Source organism: Diabrotica undecimpunctata, chromosome 7, assembly GCF_040954645.1.
Source record: "Diabrotica undecimpunctata isolate CICGRU chromosome 7, icDiaUnde3, whole genome shotgun sequence".
Classification (NCBI taxonomy): domain Eukaryota; kingdom Metazoa; phylum Arthropoda; class Insecta; order Coleoptera; family Chrysomelidae; genus Diabrotica; species Diabrotica undecimpunctata.
Genome location: NC_092809.1, coordinates 68,910,297 through 68,937,628, shown reverse-complemented (window position 1 = coordinate 68,937,628; position 27,332 = coordinate 68,910,297). Strand labels below are relative to the sequence as shown.

Sequence of the window (27,332 nt, the reverse complement as noted above, 5' to 3'; positions counted from 1 at the left end):
ATGATAAAGAAAAATTGCATTTTCCTCAACCTGACAATGTCACTGAAAACGTTAAAAATGTTCCATATGTATTTGTCTCCGATTATGATTTTCCTTTGACAGGCAATATTATAAAACCATTTAGACAGGCAAGCCCTGATTTTCCCGTAATAGAGGTTTTTAACTATCAGATATTTCGATCAAGACAAATAGTTGAAAATGTGAAAATGAGATATTCTTGCTTTCCGATTTCCTATTTTTCATATTTCAATGATACAGACAAAATTGAAAACGTAGTAAAGGCTGCTTGTGTCCTTATAACATTATAAACGTCACATATTTGTTATTTTTAGTAATTTTATTTAATATAATATATAATATAATACTTTTAATAATTATTTTATTTCAATTTCTTTTGATTTAATTGTTTTATTAATTTTATCTTTTATTTTATTATTTTTATCCTAAAAATAGTTGGCGTCCAATTTTTTATTCAACTCCTCAATCAACTAAATATCCTACTTATTCTCTATTTTTCATTTCCAATTCTTCATTTATTACACTACCAGTAAAACAGATTTTTCTATTTTTTATCTGTGACATTAAAAAAAAAACAGAGTTACCTTAAATAATTTATTTTTTCTCTGGTTTATCTTTAACATTTTGTGGATGTTATTTATATTAACAATAACTTGACAAATAAACTAAACCACGAAATTATTTGTTACACATTTGAGTATGTAGTGCATCGCAGATGGATTGTCTTTTTGTACCTAAAAAATAAAAAAAATAAAAATTTTGGTTTATAATTTGCACGCTTTTGTCTATCTACTTCGATTTCTTCAGTAACTTTCCTTAAGAGTTAATTTTAAAACATTTTGAGTTTATGTTCTGTAAGTTGTGTAATCAAAGTTTATTTATAATTTTAAAAAAATGAAAGTAAAATGGAATTATATGAAATAACACAACATTTAAAACAACTAACACACTGAGATCTATCTTGTCTAAAACAAAACCCCACACCGAACAAGAAATATCAAAAAACTTGCAACTCTAAAATACCCTGTAAATGCAATAATTTCTACGTGGGAGAAACTGCAAGACCACTAAGTGTTAGGATAAATGTGCATGAAACCTACATCAAGAATAGAGACTTTGACAAATCACAGATATGCAAATATACATGGGACAACGAGCACATACAGATTACGATAGAAAGATGCATCATTTATCATGAAAGAAACAGACATAAAAAAAGAGTCAAAAAGCAGCGTTTACCTAATTAACAAAGAAAAATATAGAAAAAAACCATCAGCAGAATGTAACAGGTGTTGGCTGCTGATACTAAAAGAAGATGCCAATAACAAGAATATACAAACAATAGAGAAGTAATAATAAGTCGGAAGAATGTCACCTTCAATTTATACACAACACATATGCAACCCAAATACACAAATACAAATCTGCTTTACACGTCCATAACTACGATACATATTACACAAACTAAAAACAAACAAAAAAACTAAGTCAGAATTTGATACTCCTAGAGTACAAAAACCACCCTCAGATTTTTCAACCATAACCATGCTGTTGCCTACATGATCGAGGCCAAGCCTGTCAACTATTAAATTTAAAAAGATAAATATTTAAAACCATCCTCTTGTTAATAAATCTGCCAAACGAGAATACGACAACTAGGTCATAATACAGTGTGTAAAAGCGAAATGGAATAAATTCATTATTTAGGTTACTGTACATATTTATAAAAAATCCCGAAACACGTCAAATTTAAATTATAACTTGACATTCTTTAATGTAAAAATGCAACCCCTACCTTCAACCCCCTTAGAATGACAGGTACAACCCCCAATTTTTAAAATAGGAAGTATAGGCTTGTGATATATCGTTTGAAAGGTCTTTTCATTCTCCATTTAAAAATGTTTTCGTTTTCAAGTTTATTAAGATAAATTAAGATAAAATAAATTAAAATCATGTGGTTACCGAAATTCGCTACAATACAATCAAAAACTAAAATGTAATGCAAAACGTAATAAAATGTAGAACACGAAAAAGAACTATAAATGTTAATAAAGTAGATGTTCAAAATGTTCACTGCGAACGTCTTGGCAACATCCTAGTCTCAAATAAAACTGTCTTCTAACATTATTTAACATAACAGCCGTGATCGACCTAATCGCAAGCGTTATTCGTTCTTTTAAGTCATTTAAATCAGAAGGTTTAGTTTTGTACACATAGCTCTTCACATATCCCCATAAAAAGAAATCTAATAATGTAAGATCAGGTGATCACGCTGGCCATTCAATCGATCCTCGCCTCCCTATCCACCGATTGGGAAATATTGTATCGAGGTACTGCCGGACATTACGTTGGTAATGTGGTGTTACTCCATCCTGCTGAAACCATATCGTATTCGCTGGAACTTGAGGGTTTCCTGGATCAGGATATAAATTTGCCAACGTTGGACGGGGGTCGCTCCAGTAAAATCAAACATGGCAAAATGGGGAAAAATCGACCAAGATGATGTGAACTGTGACTGTGGAGAAACACAGAATATGGAACATCTTCTTACATGCAGAAACTGTCCTCATCAATGTACCCTCGAAGATTTGTGGCTCGCCAACAAAGATGGAACCGACGTAGCCCGATACTGGGCCGAAATTTTATGAATGACATGTCCGGACACGATAAAGTAAAAGTAAGCCAACGTTGGAATGACATCATTTTGAAGTAGTGCCAAATAATTGTTGCCATTCAAGTTGCCCTTAATGAAAAAGGGACCAATGATATTGTTTCCTACAATCCCTGCCCAAACATTAACCTTTTGAGGATATTAAGTGTATTCTTCTCTCATCCAGTGAGGATTTTCCGTGGCCCAGTAGCGGCAATTTTGCCGATTAGCATGACCGTTAAGTGAAAAAGTACACTCATCAGAAAACATAACGTCTTTTAATTGGATAATATTGTTATCCAACATGTCCATCATTTGCTCACAAAAGAAAGTTCTAGTATCAAAATCGTCTTCCATGAGCTCCTGAGTAGGTATCATCTTATAGGGATGCAATTTATTTTCTTTTAATATGTTTACTATCGATGTATGGCTAGCATTGAATGTAGTGGATGCCTGTGGATTTTCCTGAAACTCAAGCAACACATCTAATTTGAGTTCATCACTCAGTGCATTGGCAGCTGCTTTTTTTATCTCCCTTACATGACCAAACTCGCGAAACTGCTTCTCTATTTTACTTATTGTTCCTTGGGATATAGGCGGTAAATTAGGAAATTTCTCATGAAATAGGCGAGTTATTTCCTGTTGTATTCGGGTGATATCTCCGTAACCAATCATTTGTAAAACTGTTATTTTATGCATTTCCGTTAATCTAACCATTTTTCAGAATTGGATTGAACGAACTTTTTACTTAAATTAAAATACTGACAACTTAAATAAAACAATTTACTAATGCGTATTAAAATAACGTTGCCACGGAAATTCTTTAAAGTTTTTTAATAGTTACCATATAAAAACCACATTGCTATGGTTTTTGTTCACTTTCTCATTATTAAGACCTAAACGGGAAATAAGTTTTGAGTATATTTTAGCGAATTTCGGTAACCACATGATTCTAATTTATTTTATCTTAATTAATATTAATAAACTTGAAAGCGACAACATTTTTGAATGGAGAATGAAAAGACTTTTCAAACAATATATCACAAGCCTATACTTCCTATTTTAAAAATTGGGGGTTGTACCTGTCATTCTAAGGGGGTTGAAGGTAGGCATTTTCACGTTAAAGAATGTCAAGTTTTAATTTAAATTTGACGTGTTTCGGGATTTTTTATAAATATGTACAGTAACCTAAATAATGAATTTATTCCATTTGGCTTTTACACACTGTACAGATAATTAACCAAATAGGCCCACCAAAATGCATTTGCAATAAAAGCTATATACAATATGTCTGAGTAAGTTGGAACCATTGGAAAAAAATTTTCGCTATTAACCTTAAGAAAAAAGTTATTATTATTATTTATAAAATGTCCTAAAAGTTACCAAATTCTTTAAGACACACTTTGTCAAAAAATACGAATTTTTTGCAACAGTAAAACACAATTATTTTTTGACAATATCGAAAATTCTTATTAAAACAAGGGATGATTAAAATTAAGAATGACGTTTAAAAACATCTATTTTAAGTTAAACAGATCTATTTTCTTTAGTTTATTTTCTCCGTTTTCTTTCATTTTTTTTTCTCCCCTTCCTTTTACCATATCAGTGGTAAACCAATCTCGTAATAATCTCTACAGTCAAACAGAACCAACAACCTGAGTAACCATCGTGAGTAATTATACTTTCCAGGTATTCGTAAGTTGTAACTATTTCCAATTCTAGTTTTTATCCGAATTTCATTGTCCTTATCTTCTTTGCCGCTGATTATCATTATCTCATCTATCTCATCTATCTTTTTTTCCTCGTTTATTTCTTTTTAAGTTCTTCTATTTATTCTATTTATATATCCATTACTTTTCAAATTTTATTCTTGGAATCTACTATTAGTACTATGTATTCGCATACGTTAAGAGCTCTATTGTAATCGATTGTGATCTATGGTATCCTATTAATTTCTGTAATTGGTTAGTTCTTACTCTAGTATTTCTTTTTAATTCGTTTATAACAATTATGAACAGCAAAGGGCTGAGACATTTCTTTGGTGTCCTTTGTCCCGAAGAAAAATAAAATAGTGTTAATAGATTCTTCACTTCATTATGATACAGAGTTTGACCACAAAACAAATAAACCTAAGATTATAGACATGACACAAAAGGTGGCATAGATATGATTGACGAAATATCTACGTAAAATAATGTGTCTCGTAATAGCAACCGATCGCCTCTAACATTTTTTTTTTCTGCTTAATAATGCAGGAATAAATATTTACGTTATTTATCAACATAACCATCCAAATGAAAAACTAAAAGGCAGATTTTTTTTAAAGAACTTGGTTTGGCACTAATTACATCCTATATTAAAAAACGAAGTAAGAATACAATCAGACATAAGGGCAAAACTTAAAAAAAATGACAGCGGAAATGATACTCCAGTATCTCCCAACAAGAAGCGTCAAAAGAAATGTGCGAAATGTGATATTTTTCTTTGTCTTGAACATTGTGTATATTTTTGTTATAAATGTGCAAAAAATTGTTAATTATGCTATTTAAATAAAAGTCTTTGGATACTTTTTATACATTTTGTATTTTTTTTTATTTTTTTTTTTATTTTATTTAACAAAAATTTTGGTTATTAAACTAGATTTTAATATCTTTTTTGAATCATTGAACTTTTCAACGAAAATTTTTAAAATGATAATAAATTTGACGAGGGATATATAACAATATAACCATGATTTAAAATCTTAAGGTTGCATGTAAAAATAAAATATTTTTCCAATTTCATAAATATGTAAAAAAAATGGGGTGGTAATTACCCAAACACACAGCTACTGACAGAAAACGTCCCCACACAGTCGCCGCGTTAAATTGCCAAATCAAAAGATGATTGTGTTTTTATACATCTTAATAGGTTAATGTTCATCAATTTAATTCGTTAATTCTGATTTATTTATTTGTAATAACTTTTTTTATATTGTCAAAAATATAGTGAGCAAAATTTATATTTTTTCACAAACGACTAAAATAGTTTGTTAGCTATGATGGATTTTAGGATTTAGACCTTGCATATAAAGCTTTTCATATATATCCAACCATCGATATAACATAATAAGGATGGAACTTACGAATAAAAATACTTGCGTCCAAAGGAGCTAGAAGTAATGGCTGATCTTTTTTCCGGAATGTAAGTGGTGTACGAAAAAAATTTTTTGGTACATAAATATGTAAAACACTTATTTCTTTTCGTTGTTATTTATATTTCAATAAAAGATATAATGACGTGTAACATTGATAAGTTAAAAAATAATATTTTTATAACATAAAAGCATATAAAATATTACTTATTTGAGCATCGCCACTGATGTGACTGCATGCAAAATACTAAAAATTGAACGAATTTATTAATTTACCAAAAAGAATACAATAAATTATTGACTTGAACACCTAATGTTAGCTGCTTAACAAACATTAAAATATCAGGAAATAATTAATCACCTATCAAATTCACGTCGAACATTGCAGCTAGTAATGGGACGTCAGTACCGTCGTCTATTAGCTACCTGTAAAAATATCAATAGGCTCTATCCTTAGTATACTATATCGATAAATCCAACTTACTAAGGCATACCTAGTGTTAAGTAAAAAGAGGGTTAAACCGAAAACAAATGTGAAGATCAAGTAGAGGAAATCCTAAGTACATTATAGGTAAGGGACTGAAAAATCAAGTTTAAGAACAGGAAGAAATTGAAATTAATTTTGTTGAAGTTATAAATACAAGGTAGCTTTCCGAATATGGACATTCAAATGGATGTTAAAATTTCGGGTTTTTTTTAACGGGGAATACACCTTGTTTAAAATACAAAATTTAAGGAAAGTCACAATCTGACATAAAAAAATACGATTGGTTAATATTTTTAGTAATTCTATGGTATAGTATATTATATGTATTTATCTATAAGTTTAAAATACAAACTTCTACAAAACGGAACAAAATATGTATTCTTACCATGTGACCAGCTCTATTAACCCAGTAGAGTCCAAAGTTTCGATATTTCTTAACAAACCCTTCTATAATGCCATTCACAACAAACGGTTTTCTTTCTGATTTTTTCCACAAGTCTTTATCTTTGAAGGAGATATTGTTAATCCATTTTAAAGTTCCTACAAAAATAATACTACTAATAATCAAAATATACTATTTGTGTTTATCTAATTATCTCTTAATTATTTTTGTAATTCCGTCATTTGTGCCAAAAAAAATTGTTGATGCTGAAACTGTCATACACCAGAAATAACAAAATTAATAGCTTAAAAATATTTTAATGATGTAAAAATTATATACGAAGAAGTAATCAGAATTCTCGAATTGACTTTTTTTTGTGCTTTTCTAGTAAAAGAATATTGTAGCCATTGTTTTTTAACCCTATAAATTTTCTACTTATAACACATTTGTGTTACTAGACCTATTCACAACCAGTTTTTCTTGAAATGATATTAAATACTGTATTCATGTAAATGTTTGCCTAATTTTAGAAAAAATATTTGTGCTTAAAGCGTTTTAATTTAGGAATTTTTCTTCTTCTTCAACTTTTTTTTGCGTAATATTCCTGGATGGACCCTTGCCTGTCCGGCTATGTCGTTTCATTCACACTTCTCTTGTGCCCTTCTTCAACATGGTCTTACGTTTATAGTTTTCCTGTCTCCTTCATTGTCTTTCAACCTTCTCAACCACGTCTTGGTTTTAACGTGGTTGGCTTTCATTATCATATTTTCCTTATTGCTTTTATACTTTCTTGACTCTAGATATATCCCAGCTATGACAGCTTCTGATTTTTACAAATCGTACAATATCGTGCCTTTTATTCAATTCATTAACCTCGTAGTTTCTTATGATTCTTCAAGTGCTGTTCTCGTCTTGCACTGGACCATATAGTTTTCTCAGTATCTTATCCTCGAATGTCTTGTTTCTCTTCATATTTTGTTTCTCATTACCCAGGTCTTATATTTACAATTCACTATAGGTTTAATTAATTGTCTCTTAATAGTAATTTTGGTTCGTTTGTCTAATAATTTCGATGTCATTAATATCTTTTCAGTATAGTGTGTGCGATTCCCACTGGCAATCCGTGTATAACTTTCGCTACTCACGGAATTCCTTTGATTGATTTGTGCGCCCAAAAATGTAAAGGCATCCACACATTTGATTAAGGAATACAGGAATTCAGGATTTAACAAACTTGAATCATTACCAACCAAAAGCAAATATTACACATACATAATTTTTGAAAATTTCAAACTACATTGGCGCTACATGTACAAAATATATTACTTGATAAGAAATGCTTTGAAAGCAATTTTAAACTGCGCTGCAATTCTAGAAAACTGTTCAAAAATGAAAACGAAGCATTTTTATCTAGACTGTTTTATATTATGAAAATAATTATTATACTATATATTATAAATAAAAATCTACACTAAGAATCTGTAAAGCTCAACACAGAAAACATGAGCAGGATCTGTATGTAAGTTCGTGTAACCTTCTGCCTAAGGTTAACTGTTAGGGTCTTCAAGTCGCGCAAGTGACCCTAACATGACTTAACGACCATTAACGTAGCCGAGACCGATAGCTTGACGTGCACTCCCAAGTACAGTGGTAGTTTAGTTAAATTAGAAATTGAAATAGGCAGTGTTGGGATTCGCACCTGGACTCTCCAGCTTGTTAGGTCCGTAAAATAAGCATTGAGCTACGACCGTCCAATGAGAAACTGTAATAGTGTATCATTATGACGTATGGCTAATAACAATTAAGAATTTATGAAAAAAACATATGTTAACTGATTTTTAAAACTATTAGTACCTACCCGGTGTATCAGTAATTAAATCCAGTTGTCCATTGTATACTGTAACTGTAATATTTGTTGAATTAAGGAGCGTCTCCACTAAATCGGTAACGGGTTTCATGAAATCATTAGAAAGTGCTTCAAAGACTGGACTTGAATCTGCCACCCCTTTTGCTTTAAGTTTTAAGGTTTTTTTTACCTCATCTAGTATTTTGTTAAGATAGCTATAATGTAAATCTTCATTAACTAAAAAATAAAAAATTTGTAGGTTAGAAAATTAAAATAATTTATTTACATTTATAGCCTTAACGTTTGTGCTGGAAACCCTTTAAGCAGAAAACGTCGTGTTTACATAAAAAACAGTTTAAATAGAATACTTAAATTAAGATCTTTTCACTTCTTGATAATATCTCTTAAATTCACTCAGCATATTTTTAAGAGGTTCAGGTCGACTGGCATGAATTTCAAAACGAATTCTTTCGTCAAGTTCGTCGATATTATTGGGTCGAGTGACATATACTTTTGATTTAATATATCCCCACAAAAAGAAATCCAGCGGAGTAAGATCTGGCAACCTAGCTGGATATTCTATGGAGCCCCTACTATTGGTAGACAATCCACAGCACATATGTGTGGATGTAAAATTATCAATATTTAGTTCTCATATTCCATTGAAAATCACCTGTCGATAAGGAAATTGATAATTCCATACGTTGATGATTTGATATCTAATAAATTTCTCATTTTAATGTCTCAACCTTCTTATTACTTGTAATTAGGATAATGTTTTATTTTTTAAAATAAAAATTTTTATATTAAAAGAAGCTTTTAATTTTGGGAGATCGAAAGCTGGGGTAGTTGAAGGGTTAGAGACAAGAATTGTGGCTCTTTAAGACCCTAGCTTAGATAAGTGCACATATTTGACAAATTTTTAGAATTTTTCCTTTTTACAATTTTATAAATTTTGTTCTTTTTAAAATTTTTTTTGTTCAAATTATAATCATCCTACGAAAAACGCAAATTGAATTAATATTTAGCTTTCCTGTCTAGCTAAAAAATGATTAATTTTTTCAGGTTTAACGTAAAACTTCGTTTGTAAAGCTTTCTCTCTTTTTGCTCATTTTTTTTATTTCCATACTATATAAAAACTATATATAAAAAATGAAAGAGTATCTGTTCAAGATACTTCCCTATTTTTCTTGGTATATGACATCTCAGTACTAGACGAATTGTCAACCAATTTTAAAAGGTTTAGGGATTTTAAATAAAGAAAGGTTCATTTATTTTTATCATTGGAAATAGCGTTTTCATATATTTTATTTAGATTTAGCTATAAGGCTCACACTACCTCTAAGGGGAAAATTCACTCATCCCAGATACCTACAGTATGAAAGGGATTGATCTCTGGTGTGACTCGTTCCGTGTTATCGATCCCTAGGTAACTTGGTACGCCAGAGTGTCTTTCACAAAATGTCTTAAGTATATAGATGTTAAGAGTAGTACTGCTTTTTGCATGGTCTTATTAAAATGTCATTAAGACCCAGTTGGTTTATGTTCTCTAAGAGGATCTTTGGAATAACTTCCGTAGTAGTGAGAATAATAGGTATTGTTTGAGTACTTTCCATTTTCCATTGTCTCTTTATTTGTGTTTCCAGGTCTCTATACTTGGCGATTTTTTCGTTGTAGTTAACACGCAGAATAATATTGTTAGTTATAGCCACATCTACTAGTGTCGTCAATCTAGTAAGTTTATTAACTTGTATGAGATCCGGCCTATTATGTACCATTTGTTAGTCTGTGGGCACAGTGTGGTCCCAGTAAAATTTAGAGTTGTCGTTTTCGAGCATTATGTCAGGGACATATTGATAATAAGGGAGATGGTCGTTTTGAAGAAGTTTCAGTTTGCTAGCTAGTTCTTGGTGAAGAATCTTTCCTACCAAGTCTTGGCGTTCTTCTTAATCAGTTCCGACAAACGCCTGGCAACCTAGGTTCTTAAATTAGTAACATGTTTATCCGGTTGCTCACCTGTGTCCATAAGGTCTCTTGCTCCTTGATACCGCGGTAATGTTGTTCTCTCTGCTGCACTGCGTAGATGGTGTTTTTGCGCATTTGTGAGAAATGTTTTTACATTCCGCTTAAGACTTTCCATATCCGTTTTTGACCATTTTATAATACAAAATGAGAAACTGCAGAAAAAAGGCTTAGGTATTTGTTGACTTAAACATATTTTTACTATTAAGGTATGACCGATTTAACTGCGATGTGTATGCATGTTTATTTGATTTCGAAAAGGCATTTGATAAAGTCCCACATGGGAAACTAATTGATATCCTAAAAACATCAGGACTCGATGGTAAGGATATAAAACTGATCTCAAACTTACATCTCTAACAAAAAGCAACAGTATGATTAGAAAATGAACTATACCATGAACCATATACTCTGAAAACATCTTTAGAGAGCTCTTGGACGAATCAGAAGATGGGATTGCTGTAAATGGCCAACTTATATTAGATATGCAGACGTTACAGTGTTGCTGGCAGATAGTCCGCAGGGACTCCAAAGGATGATTGATAACGTTGTAGGAGCATGTAACAAATACAGCTTAAGACTTAATTGCAAGAAGACAAAAAGAATGATCATTATTAAGAACACCAACATAAACGCCCAAATTACGATAGGCGATACACCGTTAGAAAGAGTGGAAAAAATACGCTATTTGGGCTGCATTATTAAGGATACTTGGAATCACAGCTACGAAATAAAAACTTATATTGAAAAAGCCAGAAGCTCTTTCAATAGCCTTAGGAAGATTCTCTGCAACTTATCTTTAAGTATCAATATACGCATAAGATGTTACGTTCTTAGATATTACATTTTTAGTGTCATCCTCTATGAAGCAGAAAGCTGGAGCCTTACAGAAGATGCCATAAAACGATTAGAGGCATTTGAAATGTAGTGCAATCGACGTATGTCGAGGATATATACACCACACAAGTAACATAACTTTTCTCCAGAGGCTAAGAAAAGACAAAGAAATTATTAACACCATAAAAAAACAGAAAATTGGTTTACTTCGGCCACATCATACGTAATGATAAATACCGACTTCTACAGTTGATTCTACAAGGCAAGATTGTAAGAGAGGCAAGGAGACAAGAGGCAAGGCAAGGTAAGAGAGGCACTGGACGTAGACGTATATCCTGGCTGGCCAATCTTAGGAAATGGACTGGTCTAACATCAACTTATCTATTTCGAGAAAAAAATAAGATGGGACAATATGGTCGCTAACATATCTAGAAGATAGGCACATTTAGAAGAAGATGGCCGATTTAGCTATTTTATATAATTATAAATATTATTTTTATTATAAAATGGAGTTATACATGTAATATTGTTTTGTATAGTGTTTTCTTTATTCTTTAACATGAACCCAAATTATTTCTTTTTAATGATAGAGCTCACAAATTGGCGAAGCCTATTCTGTACACTTCGCCGGCACCTAAATCTTTACTTCTGGTCAATATAGTACACTCTTTGTTTGGTAATTTATTTTTTTAAATTTTTCTGTTGGATCTACATCTTGTTAAATTTTCTAATGTCTTTTACAGACATGAAAATTGGCCGATTCCATCCTTGAGTTTTCCAGTGGTCTCTCTCATACATTAAGCTTCTTTATTTCCTTTGGCTGTGCCTTTCACAATTTTCTTATTTTAATTTGTTATGTTTCGTAAAGTCTTTTATTTAAGCCCTTCCCAAATTTTTTCTACATTGACACCCAATAGGGTAGTTTTTAGTAAAATTTCGTGTGGGACTGTAAAGAGAAATGAGTTTAAGTGAACGACATGACGTAACAAACAAAACAAATAAAAAGTTAACAAATTGTGAATGGAGATATGAGACGTCTAGTTTCAAAACCAGGTAAGTCACTTACCTGGTTTTGAACAAATTGTTCAGGAAGAAGGAAAAACTTATAACTAGTTTGTTTTCTATTTATTTATTTTTTAAATATTTTATACAAATTGTTCGTAGATGCTTGACTGTGTTTTCACTTTTGACCAATAATTAGTTTTTGAAAAAAAAAATATTAAATTTTGGATCTACCTGGTTTTGAAACCTACTTTAGTAATGTGTCTGGTTTTGCAACCAATATTGTGGATCTATCTTGTTTTGAAACAAACTGTAGCTGATTTATATGGATTTAAAACTAAGTATTAAGAAAAGAAGTTTTTTGCATAAGTTTAAGCTATTAATAATATTAAATTAATATATTAAATTCTTAATTTATAAAAAAAAATTAAATAAAAATAAAAGTGCAATTTTTATATTTTTCATTTTGTTTATTGAAATGCAACAAAATCGAATGGTTAGATAACTAAGCCGTCTTCTTCAGTGAGGTGCTGGCTCCAATCTTCCCCGAAATGTTTTTCCAGTAACTTTCTCACATCTGTGGCTTTTAGCTCGGAAACTGTCCCTGTTTTTGTAGCAATGAGCTGAGGATCATTTATACCTTTAAAATTACTTCCGTTCTTACAAAATTCCTTGTATTGGCAAAAATCTGATCTATAGATAACCTCTTCTTTGGTAAGAACATCATTGACCTTGAAACTTCGTTTGAAGTGAAACCTTTTCGAAGGATTGAAGTGGAAGTGTCACTAAGTAGGAGGAAGCACCACGTCGAAGTTTGATTTCCAATCATAGTTTAAGCCATACAGTGGAATCACTGAAAAAACTTCAACGTCCTCAGCTGGTTCAATGATCAATGGTTTTCTTTTGATCTCCTTCTCGATTCTACCAAATACCCGATCGGATGGGACAAAAGAATGGCCCACTATAGGAAACACAAACTCGGCTCTTTCCACAGTTGCAGGAGCTTTTTTCAACAGCCAAAACGCTATCATACTCATCATAAAATAATTTTTATTTTGCCCTCCACATCCGTCGGAAGCAAGGCGGATAGTTTTCACAGTTTCGGGAATGTTCAATTTCATTAGGCAATCGAAAACAGTAGATGCTATTTCATTTGCATTTTTTCCGTGTTGGTCTTCTGTCCAGTAGTATATGAATACATTTTCTTTGGTTTGGTTGCATTTTGAGTCACCAACTACAATGGTTAAATTGTAGATGTAGAGTTGCCTTGAGTAATAAACGCTTTGGTCTGGCACTTTGGGTAGGACTTGATTTTTTCGACAATCGAAGAACAGCGTCAATAAATCGTCCAGTTTTTCTTTTAGAAGCTAATAGAAAGCTTGTTGTGCAATCCCTTTTGCGCCATCAAGTTTGTTTTGGTTCATACGTCATCACAATGCTAAGTTATTTCATCCAAGGAAAGACATGTGGAGCATTCATCAGTTCTTAAGCTACCAAATCCCAAGCTAAAATTTGTATTAAAAACATATCTAAAATACGATTCTTTTACTCGGTCCTCCTCTTGGGTCTCAGCGTTGTAGAGGCGCCACATTGTCTTAATGAAATCTTCAGATCTGAAGTCAGATACTGGCGAGAAGTAGTTTTGAATCTACAATAATGGCTTTCAAGTACATTAAATCTTTTGATAGAAGTGATAATTGATTTTCTTTTTCCTAAAAATAAATTGCGCTTCCGATTGTCGCCCCTTTTTTCGTGTGGTAGATCACTGGTGTTAAAGTTTTTGATTAGAACACCCAGCAAACGATTGGGCTTGATTCTTAATGTATCTAAAAACACCTTTTTGCACACATGGACTCCTTTCTTCGAGGACTTTTTGTATACAAAGTAAATAGCACTCATCTTGTTTTTTCCTCTTGCATTGTTTAAGATTTTACAAGATTTTGGTTTAAACGGGTCTGATAACTTTAAAATAAATGAGTCTTGATATGTTTTCAACTCGTTTAATTTTTTTATAGTTTTGTAAAATTGGCTATGGAAATATCTTTGGTCAGTGTATGTAAGTTCTTGACAGTGATATGCCTTTCCCTTCTTTCCGTGATTGCAAGTAATTTTCTTCGGCAATCCATCTGAACCATATCTGTAAAAAACACCTTGTTGTAGTAGCAATACACATCGGTGTAAGCCCAAGCTGCAAAAAACCTCTTCAAGTAACCGGCGTTTTATTTCAGATAAAAATATGCTACCCATAATAATAAATTATCAATGCCATATAAATCGGTTAAAAAAACTTTAAAGCCTAAGAACCAATAAGGCCTCTTGTTCTCGCATTGACTTCAGGCCACGAACTTAATCCGCCACTGCATATAACACAAAGTTTTCAAAGAAAATAAAAAGTACATACAATCTTCAACAGCTTTACCTTTGCCTCTTTTCTCGTGCTCTTTTCAAACTTTCAGGTTCTTTTCTATTCTTCCTGGCCAAGTCAGGATACTCTACGGGTTGAGTTTCCATCAAAAAACCGAACAAAACAAACCAAAATAATACCAAAACACATCTTATCTCAATTTAAGCAACAAAGCAACAATAATCACACAACGGAAGCTACGCGACGTTGGTGCAAGATCTCTGCGCTGCGGCTGGCGGAAAGCCCTCCCCCCAGCGGATCTACCTTGTTTTGTTGCAAACTTTGAGACTTACCTGGTTTTGAAACCAACCTTGACTTTAGCTAATTAATTCGAATAGGATGTACATTGTTTTGAATATTCTTACTTGGCACACATATGGATCCATATTTTAACTCAATCAAAACAACATAAAAATAAAATCTGACAAAAATGGATGCACCTGGTTTTGAAACTAGACGGCTCATATGTGACAAATATGCAAAATCAAAAGAATATTGTAAAGGATTAAACACAGAAACACTGTATAGAACCGCATCATATAAACCTAGTTTTTGAGTTGTAAGAATATCAAGATTTAAATCACAATCTAGAGACCAATAGAAAGACCAACATAACTATTGTCATAAAATCTCTAATATCCAGGAATATTTCGAATGGTAAACGGTACAGGCCTATAAAAAATAAAATGAAAATATTTGTTTACCTTTAAAATTAGTTCTTACCAAAATTAGGATCCGTATTAATCTTTTTAAGGACATTGTAAAAGTCCACATTACCCGTCTCGTTAACTATTTGTAATTCAGCCAGTGCCCAATAGTCTGTTGATATATTATAGTCTCCATCTTCGTAACTTTTCTGAACTTTTAGGGCAATACTATTAATTTGGTCAACGCCCTTCTCGTCAATCAGTCCCTGCAATATGGAATATACATATACACACATATATATATTATAAATAAAGAACGTTATTATCAAAAATATCTTTTTTTGAAAACCATTTTAAATCAATCGAACTGCAGGCAATTGTTTTACGGTTCATTTTAATTTATTCATAATACTCAACCCTGGGACATTCTGGCAGCTTGCACAAGTATAGTAGATGGATACCATGTCTTTTTGGAGTCATGTGGTAGTCTAAAAAAGTGTTTTCCGCCTGGGATCTAGTGCTTCGCTTGTTTCAGACTTTTTTCTGTTCGTACGGTGCTTTTTGGTGCTACTAAAGCCGTCTCTAGATTAAAGTATTATGTAGCTGATCTACAAGCTTGATTCTCTCTTTAACCAGTCATTAGGTATTACCATATATTTCTCAATGACATGGCACTCATACCTGTCTCATACTGTTATGTTCTGCCTAAAGTTACCTTAAGGCCGGTGAGACTTCTCATAACCACTTGACTGTTGGTGCATATATTCATCAGTCAAAATTTAAAACGGATTATTTTCTTTGTAAAATGCAAGACTCCATAAGTTTCTGTCTTGAATGTAGAGGTGTATCCTTCTGAAGGAATATAAATGGCTTATCAGAAAATTAAAAGTCTTACCAAGTTAAATAAATATGGAGCCCATGTAAAAACATAATCAATCGGTGCAATCCACGAGTCTCCTAATGCGATACCTTTAAAACTTGCTTGAATCTGCTTTTCTTTGATTGCCTAAAAGTTATATAAATGTTTTAATTAACATCTTTATTGAGTGCTGCTCTTACTATTTTTATTATGTATATGAAAGCTGAATATTCGCTTTAAGCGGTATTAATATTTATGTTAAAACAAAAAAATAAAACATAAAGAAAAAAAGGAATATAAAAAATTAGGATAATATTACGTAAAATTATAAGTAACAATTCCATTTGAATTTTACACTAAGTTAATCTTTGTGTTTTCTGGTCAGGGTTTAAACCGACTTAAAATCACTTACTTTATCTAATTCCACAGCGATTTCCACGGTCATTTTTCCTCCATAAGATTCGCCAAATATATACAGTGGGACTGTTCTAAAACTTGGTAATTTATTATAAAATTGTATTAGAAAATCTATAAAATCTCGTGCAATTTCAGTATTGTTTTGGGCAAATACACCACCATCATCTAAATAGCTAAAACCTAAAAGATAATTTAAAAAAATCAGTTTATCCGCAAAATTTAAAATGGTAGTACAGAAAGTACTTTGCTGAGATTATAGATTGGATCTTAATGTCAATAACTTCATTATAGCTAATATATTTAATCGTCTTCTATTTAACCATGCATCATTACTGTCTAATTTTATCTTGATTATATTTTACTTATTAGAGATTATATTAAACTCTTTATGTCAAAACTTACTAAAATATTATTTGAATTAAATTCAATATTCGATAATATATTTAAAAAATCTTGTGTATTTTTTATAAATGCGTCATTTTTATTTGGAAATGGTTGTATAATATTTAATCAAAATTTTGACAGTTTACTACAAGGAGAAATTTGACAGTTTACTACAAATAGGTCTAAGTGGTATATTCGTTTTATGAACTTTCGATACTCCCATAAAAATAAGGGGTCTTGCTGTAATTATTTGTTATTAATCTTCTTTGATACAATGTTAAATAATCTTTAAACTTGAATAAAGTTCTACATATTTCGTGTTCAAAAGGATTTGTTGGATCCTTTATTAATTTTGTATAAGTTCCTTTTATTATTAGATCTGTAACTTTGTTTTGATATTGAATTTTATTTATTATTACAGTTGCATTTCCTTTGTCTGCTGGTAGGATAATTATGAAGTCGTCATTATGAAGTCTCTATAACCTTTAGTTCCTCTTCGCTTATGTTTTGTTTCATTTTAATAGACCTTTCCAATCCAAGTTTGCATAATACTCTATATTCTTCTTTTTCGTGAGTTGGTAAATATTGAGATATTTTCTACGTATACATTTTCTCCATATTTATTGGGAGTAAACTAAATGTAAGACCAAATACTTACTTACAACGTCGGGATAGTAATAGGAAGGTTTTGTTTCTGCTTTTTCTTAATAATTTACTATGAAATCACTCAAACAGGAGAATTTCACTCTCATCATGGCATGTGGTTGTCTTTTTAAAGATAAATCACTTGTCATGATTTTTCTGATGAATATTCTCAAGTTAAAGTTGATTTCATGTAATCTAATGACCTATCTTCCAATAAAGTCGTCTCAGGAATGTAACTCAACACTATGGCAATATCGTTTTAAATTTGTCTACTTTAAAATGTATAATATGTCTGAATTATCAATATAAGTAAATCAAATAAAATTAAATTATAAGAAGAATTTTTTACCAAGTAACAAAAAACAAAACATCAATTGAGGCTTATTTCCAATAAAATTGTAATTACTTTAAGATGTCATAAGAAAATACTATTTGGATTCTCCTTTACGTTATATATTTATTGCACTTATTCATTATGCAGTCTTTATATTTCTATTATGATATGATCAGAATTTACCTTTATGCAAAGAATCCAGGCTTATAAAGCAAAAATAAACACTGCTTAAATACTATTGCCAAAGATCTGCTAGCCAAAATACCAGTCAACTATGCAAAAAACAAGTAAAATAAGAAGCGAGATGGAATCTAAAGCCGAAGAACTACAAAAATTAAATAAAAAATTATCCAAACCTGTTAGACAAGGCAAGAGATATTGTCATCAACCGACACAGAGGAAACCCTTAAAATAGTTGAAGATTTCTACAAATTGCTGTTCACAAGCCAACACAAAGAAAATAGTAGAGAAGATCAAGTACCAGAAATATAAACAAGGAAAAAGGACATTGTCAACCAAGGATCAGAACTACTACTGGAAATGACAATAGACGAAATAAAACTAGCCCTAAGAAAAGCTAAGAATAATGAATCTCCAGGCGAAGATTGTGTAGTTACTGATGCAATCAAAATTGGAGGTACTTGCCTACTTAAGAAAATAAAAAACCTTTTTAACATGTGGCTTTTGGACAGTACTATACCCGACAAGTGGCACAATGCTGAGTAATTCTATTGTTCAAAAAAGGAGATCCCAATAAATTAGAAAACTACAGACCTAAAAGTCTTCTTAGTCACCTATACAAACTCCTTACAAGAATAGTCACGAATAGTCTTGAGGAAAAATCTGATTTCTACCAGCTAATAGAGCAAACCGGCATTTCGTACCGGATTTGGAACAATTGATCAGATACAGAGCATTAAAACCGTGTTAGAAAAAACTATGGTACACAATCAACCACTCGTTCTTGCTTTTGTAGATTTTCATAAAGCCTTTGACACGGTAGAATTTGACATAATCCTGGAAGCACTACAAACATGCCGCATTGACTACCGATATAAATGATTAATTTACAATACATACTAGAACGCAACTATCTCGGTGAAACTACATAAAAACACTTATCGTGTCTTAATCGGCAGAGGAGTCCGACAGGGTACCTTATCGCCTAAACTGTTTACCGCAGTACTAGAATAAGCTTGTAAAAAACTTGACTCGGAAGATAAAGGCCTGAACATTAACGGTAGAATATTAACAAATTTGAAATTCGCAGACGACATAGTTTTGTTCTCGGACTACCTGAATGAGATATGTACAAGGCTACATGAACTTCAGTTAGTGTGTGCCAGTGTGGGTCTTAAAATAAACACCTCCAAAACAAAATTCATGATAAACCTAGTACCTAGGGGAAAATATCAATATTAGAAACAATGAAGTAGTGCTGGTGGAAACATACATACATCTTGGACACGAAATAAAGATCACAAGAGAAAACCAAACATGCGAACTACGAAGAAGAATAAACCTAGCCTGGGCAGCCTATGAAAAACTCAAAGGCATCTTTAAAAGCGATATACCAATTTCTTTAAAACGTAAAACGTTTGACCAATACCTATGTGTTGTCTGTGATGACCTATAGTGCCGAAACTTTGATATTGACAGCTACAACTTCTAAAACGCTGCAAATAGCTCAGAGGAAAATGGAAAGGTTAATGCTGAGTATATCGCTTCATGGCCGAGTTAGAAATAAAGACTTAAGACAAAGAACAGGAGTTCCGAACAGTCCCGAATTGCCACACTGAAATGGAACTGGGCCGAACACGTCGCCAAAATCAGTGAGGAAAGGTGGACGAAGAGATTGCTTGAGTGGAGGCCAAGGTTAGACAAAAGAAGTAGAGGAAGACTCTCTACTCGTTGGACTGACGATCTCAAGAAAACGTCAAGAAATTGGATGAAAATTGCTCAACATAGAGCACAATCAACAAAAATAAGGAAAATAAGGGGGACCTATGATGATGATGAAATAGTCTTGATTTTTAAGGTATAGTAGGTATCTTTAAATATATTTAAGGTATTTTAAGACATATAGTGAGCTTTATAAATTTACTTACCTGTTCCAACAGGATTGTCAACGAACAACACATTAGCATGCTGAACCCACGTTGTATTTCTCACATTTAAGTCTTTATCCAGAGGACCTAGTTCTACAAAATTTCCTATTGCTGTGGATGATCCCCCAGGTCCTCCTTGCAACCAAATTATTAAGGGTCTTTCTGTTGGATGACTCACATTTGCAGAGGTGTAGTATAACCACCAAAATATATGACCTTTTTCTCTTACAGTTGCGTAACCCCAGTCTTGTTCTCCTGGACCGAAACCAGTTTTAGCTAAAGCAGATTTAAAAAAAAGTAACTTAAAATGAATCATTATAAAAATTAATATAAAAAGTTCGTCTTCGATCATCTATCTAATATTTATATCTCTGGATGATATAGTCGCCGCGGAACCATTTTGGATAAAGGGCTTGTTTTAAACTAGAGAGCTCAGTGGGTCTACTTGCATCATCGCAAGGGCGTATTGATCTGGAGACAAGGATATTAATAACTTAATTAATTTTTGAAGGTGGATGGTCAGAGTTGGCATGCAAGTAACAATTGGTATGGATAGATTTTCGATAAACACGTTCCAATCACAAAGTTTTCAGTAATAAAAATGGGATACCTTGGGATAACCTTGGGATTGGTTTTTTATGATACGTCGAGAAACAGTAGGTATGAATCAGTTTCCACCTTTATCGTGAACTGGATACTAGGATGTATAAAATTTATAAATCCATTTTTGATAATTTTTAAAAATTCTATACCATTTTACAAAAGAAATTTTTTACTTCACTGTTTTTTTTATAAAATAAAGAGTTGTTCAAGAAGTTCTCTGGGACTCTTTTCAATAACAAAGGAGTGAGCAGTGAGAATAGATCTAGATAGGTATAAGAAAGTAACGACTAGTATTAGGACAGATATGGGATAAACTGATAAATTTTATGTAAAGATAGGATTGCATGAGTGCTTAGTACTTATTCTCATTAGTGTTGAATCAGATTAACAGGAAACTAGAATTTGATATTTTCTGGTGCTTAAGGCATGCCGATCTAGTATTAGTTGAAGTTCTTAAAGAAACAGATTTAACCCATTAGCGCCGTGCGAGGAGCTTGAAGTCATAAAACAACCATAAAAGAGGTGTGACCTTGTCAATTCCATCAACCATAATCGTCCACACTCAGTTATGCGTATTTTTTGCGGTGTTAAGAACTGTTTGTTAGTTTGGTGCATTTAAAGTATAGTATAATATCAGAACTTGAAAATAATGCACATTCGATTTCAGTTAGTATTATAATTTCGATATAAATAAAACTTTATTTATGCATAATTTATTTATAAATTATGTATATATGTTAAATTTGTGTTGAATATACTACTAACAAAACATATTTTAAATGATTTATATGAATGATAAATATCAACCTGTCAGTACCTGTTGTAACTCAGCCGTTGCTTTAAAACAACACTAGGCGCTTGTACTACCTTAACCTTTCGCTACCGAAGGGTCAAGTTGTTTTGTAGTTGACGGAGGGGGTACATTATGTACTCCATGCATTTTTATAGATTAAATATTAACATAATGCAATAATTTTAGTTAAAACATAATTAAAACAAATGCAAGTATTTTTTATTGAATATAAGTAACAATAAAAAATATATGGTGTCTTGAAAAAATTAATTATCGTTTTTTTGATTAGCTTTACATTTTGTACATATTATTGTTTGAATTGTTGTGGTTGTTTGATGTTCAGCACAAACAAAGAATTTACAAGAATTGCAAGTTTTTCTGCTTTTGCGGTCCTTCTTGCGTGGACAAAGTAAACATCGCCCTGAGGATTTCAAGATGGTGGCGTCGTTTTCGCGATTCTCCCTTGGTGGCGGTGGGCATAATTCATACATTTTGGACTTTGTAGTCGCCTATCGACATGGGGCTTTATAAGTTTTTAACCCAGGTTTAGTAAAAATTCTCTGCGTCTGTGAGAAGCTTCATATGCACGAATGGAATTCTTTGTCGTCCACAGTACGTATGCATTCAGACCTGCAATGTCTAGAAGATTTTGAAACAAAACAAATGGCCATCTCTTAGAGGCTCTTTTACAAGAATATTCATTTACCATCTTATCCATAGTATCTACGGCACCTTTTATAGAATTGTAATGCAAGATTATGTCTGGCTTACAGTCCTTCTCTTCTCCGCTAATTGTATCGTCGTTATGTTCTGTACTCACTAAAATTACTGCCTTATTCTTTTTAGGAACGTAAGACGCCAGTGTTATTTCCTCAGTATAGGCAAAAACTGAGGACTTTTCTTGTCTAGAAATATTGGGTAGTAGGGCTAGAGGGATATCCTGCTTGTTTTTTGGAAGTGTTCCACATAATGTTATTTGTCGATCTAGGAGTTGTTTTGCCAAGGGAACACTGGTAAAGAAATTATCAGTAGTGATGCCATAACCAGTTTTTAGAAATGAGACCAAATCAAGTACAACTCTTTTGCCCTGGTTTTTTCTGGTTTGTTACCATCTTTTCCAGTATAAATCTGAAGGTTAGCAGCATAGGTGATTGTTGCATCAACTAGAGCCCGTATTGTGATGCCATACTTGGCTGGTTTTGATTTAATGTAGACTCTAAAGGACACTTACCTCTAAAACTTACAAGTTGTTCATCAACAGTTAGATGAGAGTGGCACTTAAAACTTTCTTTACAGTGTTCTACAAACTTTGTAAACACTTCCCTAAAAGCTGCTAGTTTGTCAGAACTTCTACGTTCTTCTCTAGTGTTCAAATCATCGAATCGCATAAGTGAAATTAAATCTAGAAATCGGTCGCGTGACATGGCAGCCGGAAAAATAGATCGACTGTACAAAGGGTTTTGACACCACAAAAAGTGCACTGGTTCCCTATTGGCTTTTAGCGCACCCGCCGTAATCAAGAGTCCCAAGACCGCATAAATTTTCACTGAATCAGTGGGCAACTAGGTTCTTGTTTTATTAGGATTTTTCCCATTCAAATCCTGAAAGTATTTCTCCACTTTCTGGTTTGTACACTTGACGATGATCTCTACAATTTTCTCATCTACAAATAATTTGAAGCAATCACTAATTTTAGCGACATTTTTAGATTTTTCTGTATGCCCTGGTTTTATTTGCGACATCTAGTTTGTCGTAAAGGACGATTTTTCCAAACTGTACCATTCTTGGAAATAAATGTGGAATCTACTGCCCCCAAAACTGGTTTATCAGAATCATTACTGTCGCTCTCAGATGGCTAAAATATAATAAACTCAAGATAGAAATATCGTACATAAAACAAAAATAAAAATTACCTGCAGCATTTCAGGCTCATATTCCGCTACTTCTAAATTATCATCTAATTCTGAATCATCCGATAAACTATCTCTTTCGGAAAGGTAATCATCATCACGCTCCTCTAACCACTGCATTGCAGTTTTACGATCCTGTTCTTTCCGAAGGTCTAACTTGATTTTTTTCGACATATCGGTAAATCGTGTAATCACAAATGGATAAACTAAAACGGTATGTTAACACTAAGTGATCCATAGAACTGATTTGTGTGTTATTGCAAACAAAAGGTTTGGTGCCGTGCGCAAAACGTCTGGTTTAGTCAGTGGCATCGACCGCAATGAACTGTACCGCGGTTGACGGAGAGGGTACAACTTGTACCCCAAGCACAGTGCTGCACTTTTCATAGGTAAAAATATGTCAAATTGAAAACAAATAGTTGGATATGCTTTTACACATCCCAATGAAGAAGTAACTAGAACAGTTAAACAAAATTCTAACATTTTAAAAAATTATTCATGAAAAATTAAATTTGGGGTACAATCTGTACCCCCCTCCGGTAGCGGAAGGTTAATTTTAAACTTTATCATTTTTGTTCTAGACGAGGTTTTTCGCTTGCTCAAGCCCTTGATATCATTTATAATGATGAAATAGATGGCGATATTTTTGTAGAACCTTCAGATACAAATGTAGACACTGGCGAGGATTCAGGAGATGAAGATGAAGGAGGTTATGTAGTAATATAGTAATCAAATCTTTTATAAGAAAAATGTATGGTCTTAGTAATGTAATGTTAATACCTTACCATTTCTAGGCTGGTAGATAACCTTTCATCCCGTCAATTGCGTGTCGGAGCAGAAATACGACTACTAAACACTGAAATAATTGGGTTGAACGAAGATTCTATACAGAATGAATACATTCCTGGCCATAATTTTAAATCTGAAGTGGTAAAAATTTGGATTTCAGAGAGATTTCTTGAGCATCAAAATCAACCTCAATGGCTAAAGGGAGCAGACTTTGACAAAAAACGTGCATCGGCATTTCCAAAACACGACTATTCTAAATATAAACAAATGTCTTCAACGAAAATATTTGAACAATTTTTAAATGATGCATTATTAAACATTTAGTGGACAAAAGTCGTCGCTATGTATTATTTTTAAATTCTCTCGATCCCAAGATAACAGGTGAGGAGATCAGTTTGCTTATTACTATTTTATATATAAGTGGAAATAATCAATTACCTATCCAAGTGATATTATTGGGATTATAATGACGATATAAAAAATTATGCAGTATCCAAGGCCATGCGAAGAGATCAATTTTTAAAGATTTGCAGGTTTTTGCACTGTTCATATAATACCAAAATCAACCAAAATGAAGGCGCGGAAAATACGACCTCTTATGGACATGCTTAAAAAAAGTTGTGATGAAAATTTTGTACCGGAAAAACATTTATCTTACGATGAAGGTATGACAAAATACTTCGGCAGACATAGCAGCAAGCAGTTTATTGGAGAAAAGCCAATTAGATTTGGATACAAAATGTGGTGTGTCAACACAAAATATGGGTATTTAGTTAACTTGGACTTATACCAAGGAAAAAATTTAAAATCAGGACTATGAAAAACTATTTGGAAAAGCTGCTAGTTCTTTGTTATTGCTATTAGACGGTCTGCCAACCGAGAAAAGCAATTTATATGTCCGGTGGATGGATAATGCAGTACTGACAATGATTTCATTATCCTGTGGTACTTAAGAAGTAGGTCAAGTAAGAAGATTTTCTCAGAAACTTAAACGAAACATACTTGTTTCTAGACCGAAATTGATCGCCAAGTGCAACACATTTATGGGGGAACTGATCAAATGGATCAGAATGTAAGTTGCTACCGAATCAGTATTCGTGACAAAAAATGGTATTGGCCAATTTTTACACGGATGCTCGACATTGCATTAAAAAATAGTTGGAGATTGTATAATAAAACTGGCAGAAAAAATGTGTTGCAATTAAATTTTACAAGAGATATTGTAAGCACATATTTAGCGAATTCTAGTGTACTTAGCAAAGGAAGCAGAAGATCGTTGGCTTCCTTGACAGCATCTGTCGATAGCTGAGTATCTGATAACATTCGTTTTGAAACCATCAATCATTTGATGCAGTATATTCCAGATTTAAAAAAGAGAAGATGTGCGTCTAAAACAAGCAAATCTATCGTTAGAACAATGTGTTTGAAATGTGATATTGGACTATGCACTTCTTGTTTTATACCATTTCACTCTCGATAGTGTAAATTTCTATAATTAACCACACCGAATTAATTTTTTTTTATGAATAAATCTCTATTTTTGTTTTATTGCCTACTTTACTGTATCCCAAATGCATTAATTTTTGGTTTAATATTTTCAATAAAAACTAGGTAGTGTAAGCTCCTAGCGTTGCTTTAAGGCAACACTTAATATTTCAGCCCATTAAAAATATTGCAAAAAATAATAAAAAAACCATAAATTAATAATTTCGGCGCTGATGGGCTAAGACAGTAATTTTAATTAAAAATGGTGTTAATACTACAAATAATACAAATAAGATGATAACTTTGGACTGTGAATTGATTGTGAAATCTAACAGATTTCAGTACTTAGCATCAGTAATAGTGAGTAACATGTAAACAGATGGAGATTCGTTACAGTTAAAGCAGTAGAATTAAAGCGGGATAGATAAGCCATTTGGAACTTAATATTGGGCAATTAAATAGAAATAGGAACAACCAATAAATGTGAAATAAATTAGAATACTTAAAAAGATGACTGAACTAACAAAAAAGGATAAAATTACGAATGAATACACCAAAGGAAGTATAAAGATGGCATCAATTGATTCCAAAATGAGAAAGCATAGGTTATACATAGAATGACATGTGAAAGGAGAGATTAATTAAATGCTTAAACGTAAAATAAAGAATTTACAATTTTATTACTAGCGTTAATTTCCATATGATACTACAAATAGTAACTGTTGTTAAAAAAATGCGTAAAGCTATCTTATTTTGCTAAAATACACCAAGAAATCTGCAAAATATCACTACGATAAAGTTTTTCGATATATAAAAATGTAATGGAGACCTACCAAATGTTAACTCAAACAGTAGCAAGATAAGCGTGACACTTAACATGTTGACGAACCGCACAAAAATAACTAATAAAGAGAAAACACGTTAAAAATGTTTATCGGCTTTATTAATAAAAGCCATTAGCAATTGAAATCTTGATTAAGTGACACAGCTTAATTATGAATAATGGACTGCAAACATTTGCACTATTTTAAAATGTAGGGCTATTTTTAACCAAGCACTTAACGATATTTTGTTGAAATTGGTATTGAAAAATTAATAATTATTAATTCAATTCGTCATCTCAATGCGTATCTTTGTATTCACATTCCTTTGTATGTTTCTATATATTAAGTCATGTCAAAAATAATTACCTTCCTTGATGTTTCTGATATATGTCTATCACCATTTTTTAATCCTCTCTTTTCTAATCCTTTCAAGCACTGAATACTCAGCAATTCTTAATATTGGGCGATTATTATTTCAATGTTGAACATGACCTAATACTTAACCCTAGAACACTCTCGTACGCAATAAAACGCTTAATACTCTTAACACGTAAAATTAACGTATATTGAATTAACAAACCTAAAAACCGTGGTAAATTAACAAAATATTTGTTGCAAACAGAAATACACAAAAAAACTCTTACTAATAAAATAGTCAATAAAAAAAATAATATCACATTCAATAACAGTTTTGACACTGCTTAATTTGGTGTTCTCCGCAAATATTTTTTTTGCATTTCGGGCAATAAGTGG

At 32.2% G+C, this 27,332-nt stretch overlaps 1 protein-coding gene across 1 annotated transcript; it reads right to left on the bottom strand.

Annotated features, from left to right (window-relative positions):
* Window positions 1-598: 598 nt before the first annotated feature.
* LOC140445461 (retinoid-inducible serine carboxypeptidase-like) lies at window positions 599-26,708 on the bottom strand. The gene is made up of 8 exons (XM_072537490.1): window positions 26,589-26,708; window positions 20,176-20,451; window positions 16,700-16,884; window positions 16,324-16,434; window positions 15,505-15,694; window positions 8,529-8,753; window positions 6,674-6,828; window positions 599-752 (listed from the first exon to the last, which is right to left on the bottom strand). The coding sequence occupies exons 1-8, from the start codon at window positions 26,632-26,634 to the stop codon at window positions 684-686; spliced, it is 1,257 nt and encodes a 418-aa protein (XP_072393591.1). The 5' UTR covers window positions 26,635-26,708; the 3' UTR covers window positions 599-683.
* Between the last annotated feature and the right edge of the window lie 624 nt (window positions 26,709-27,332).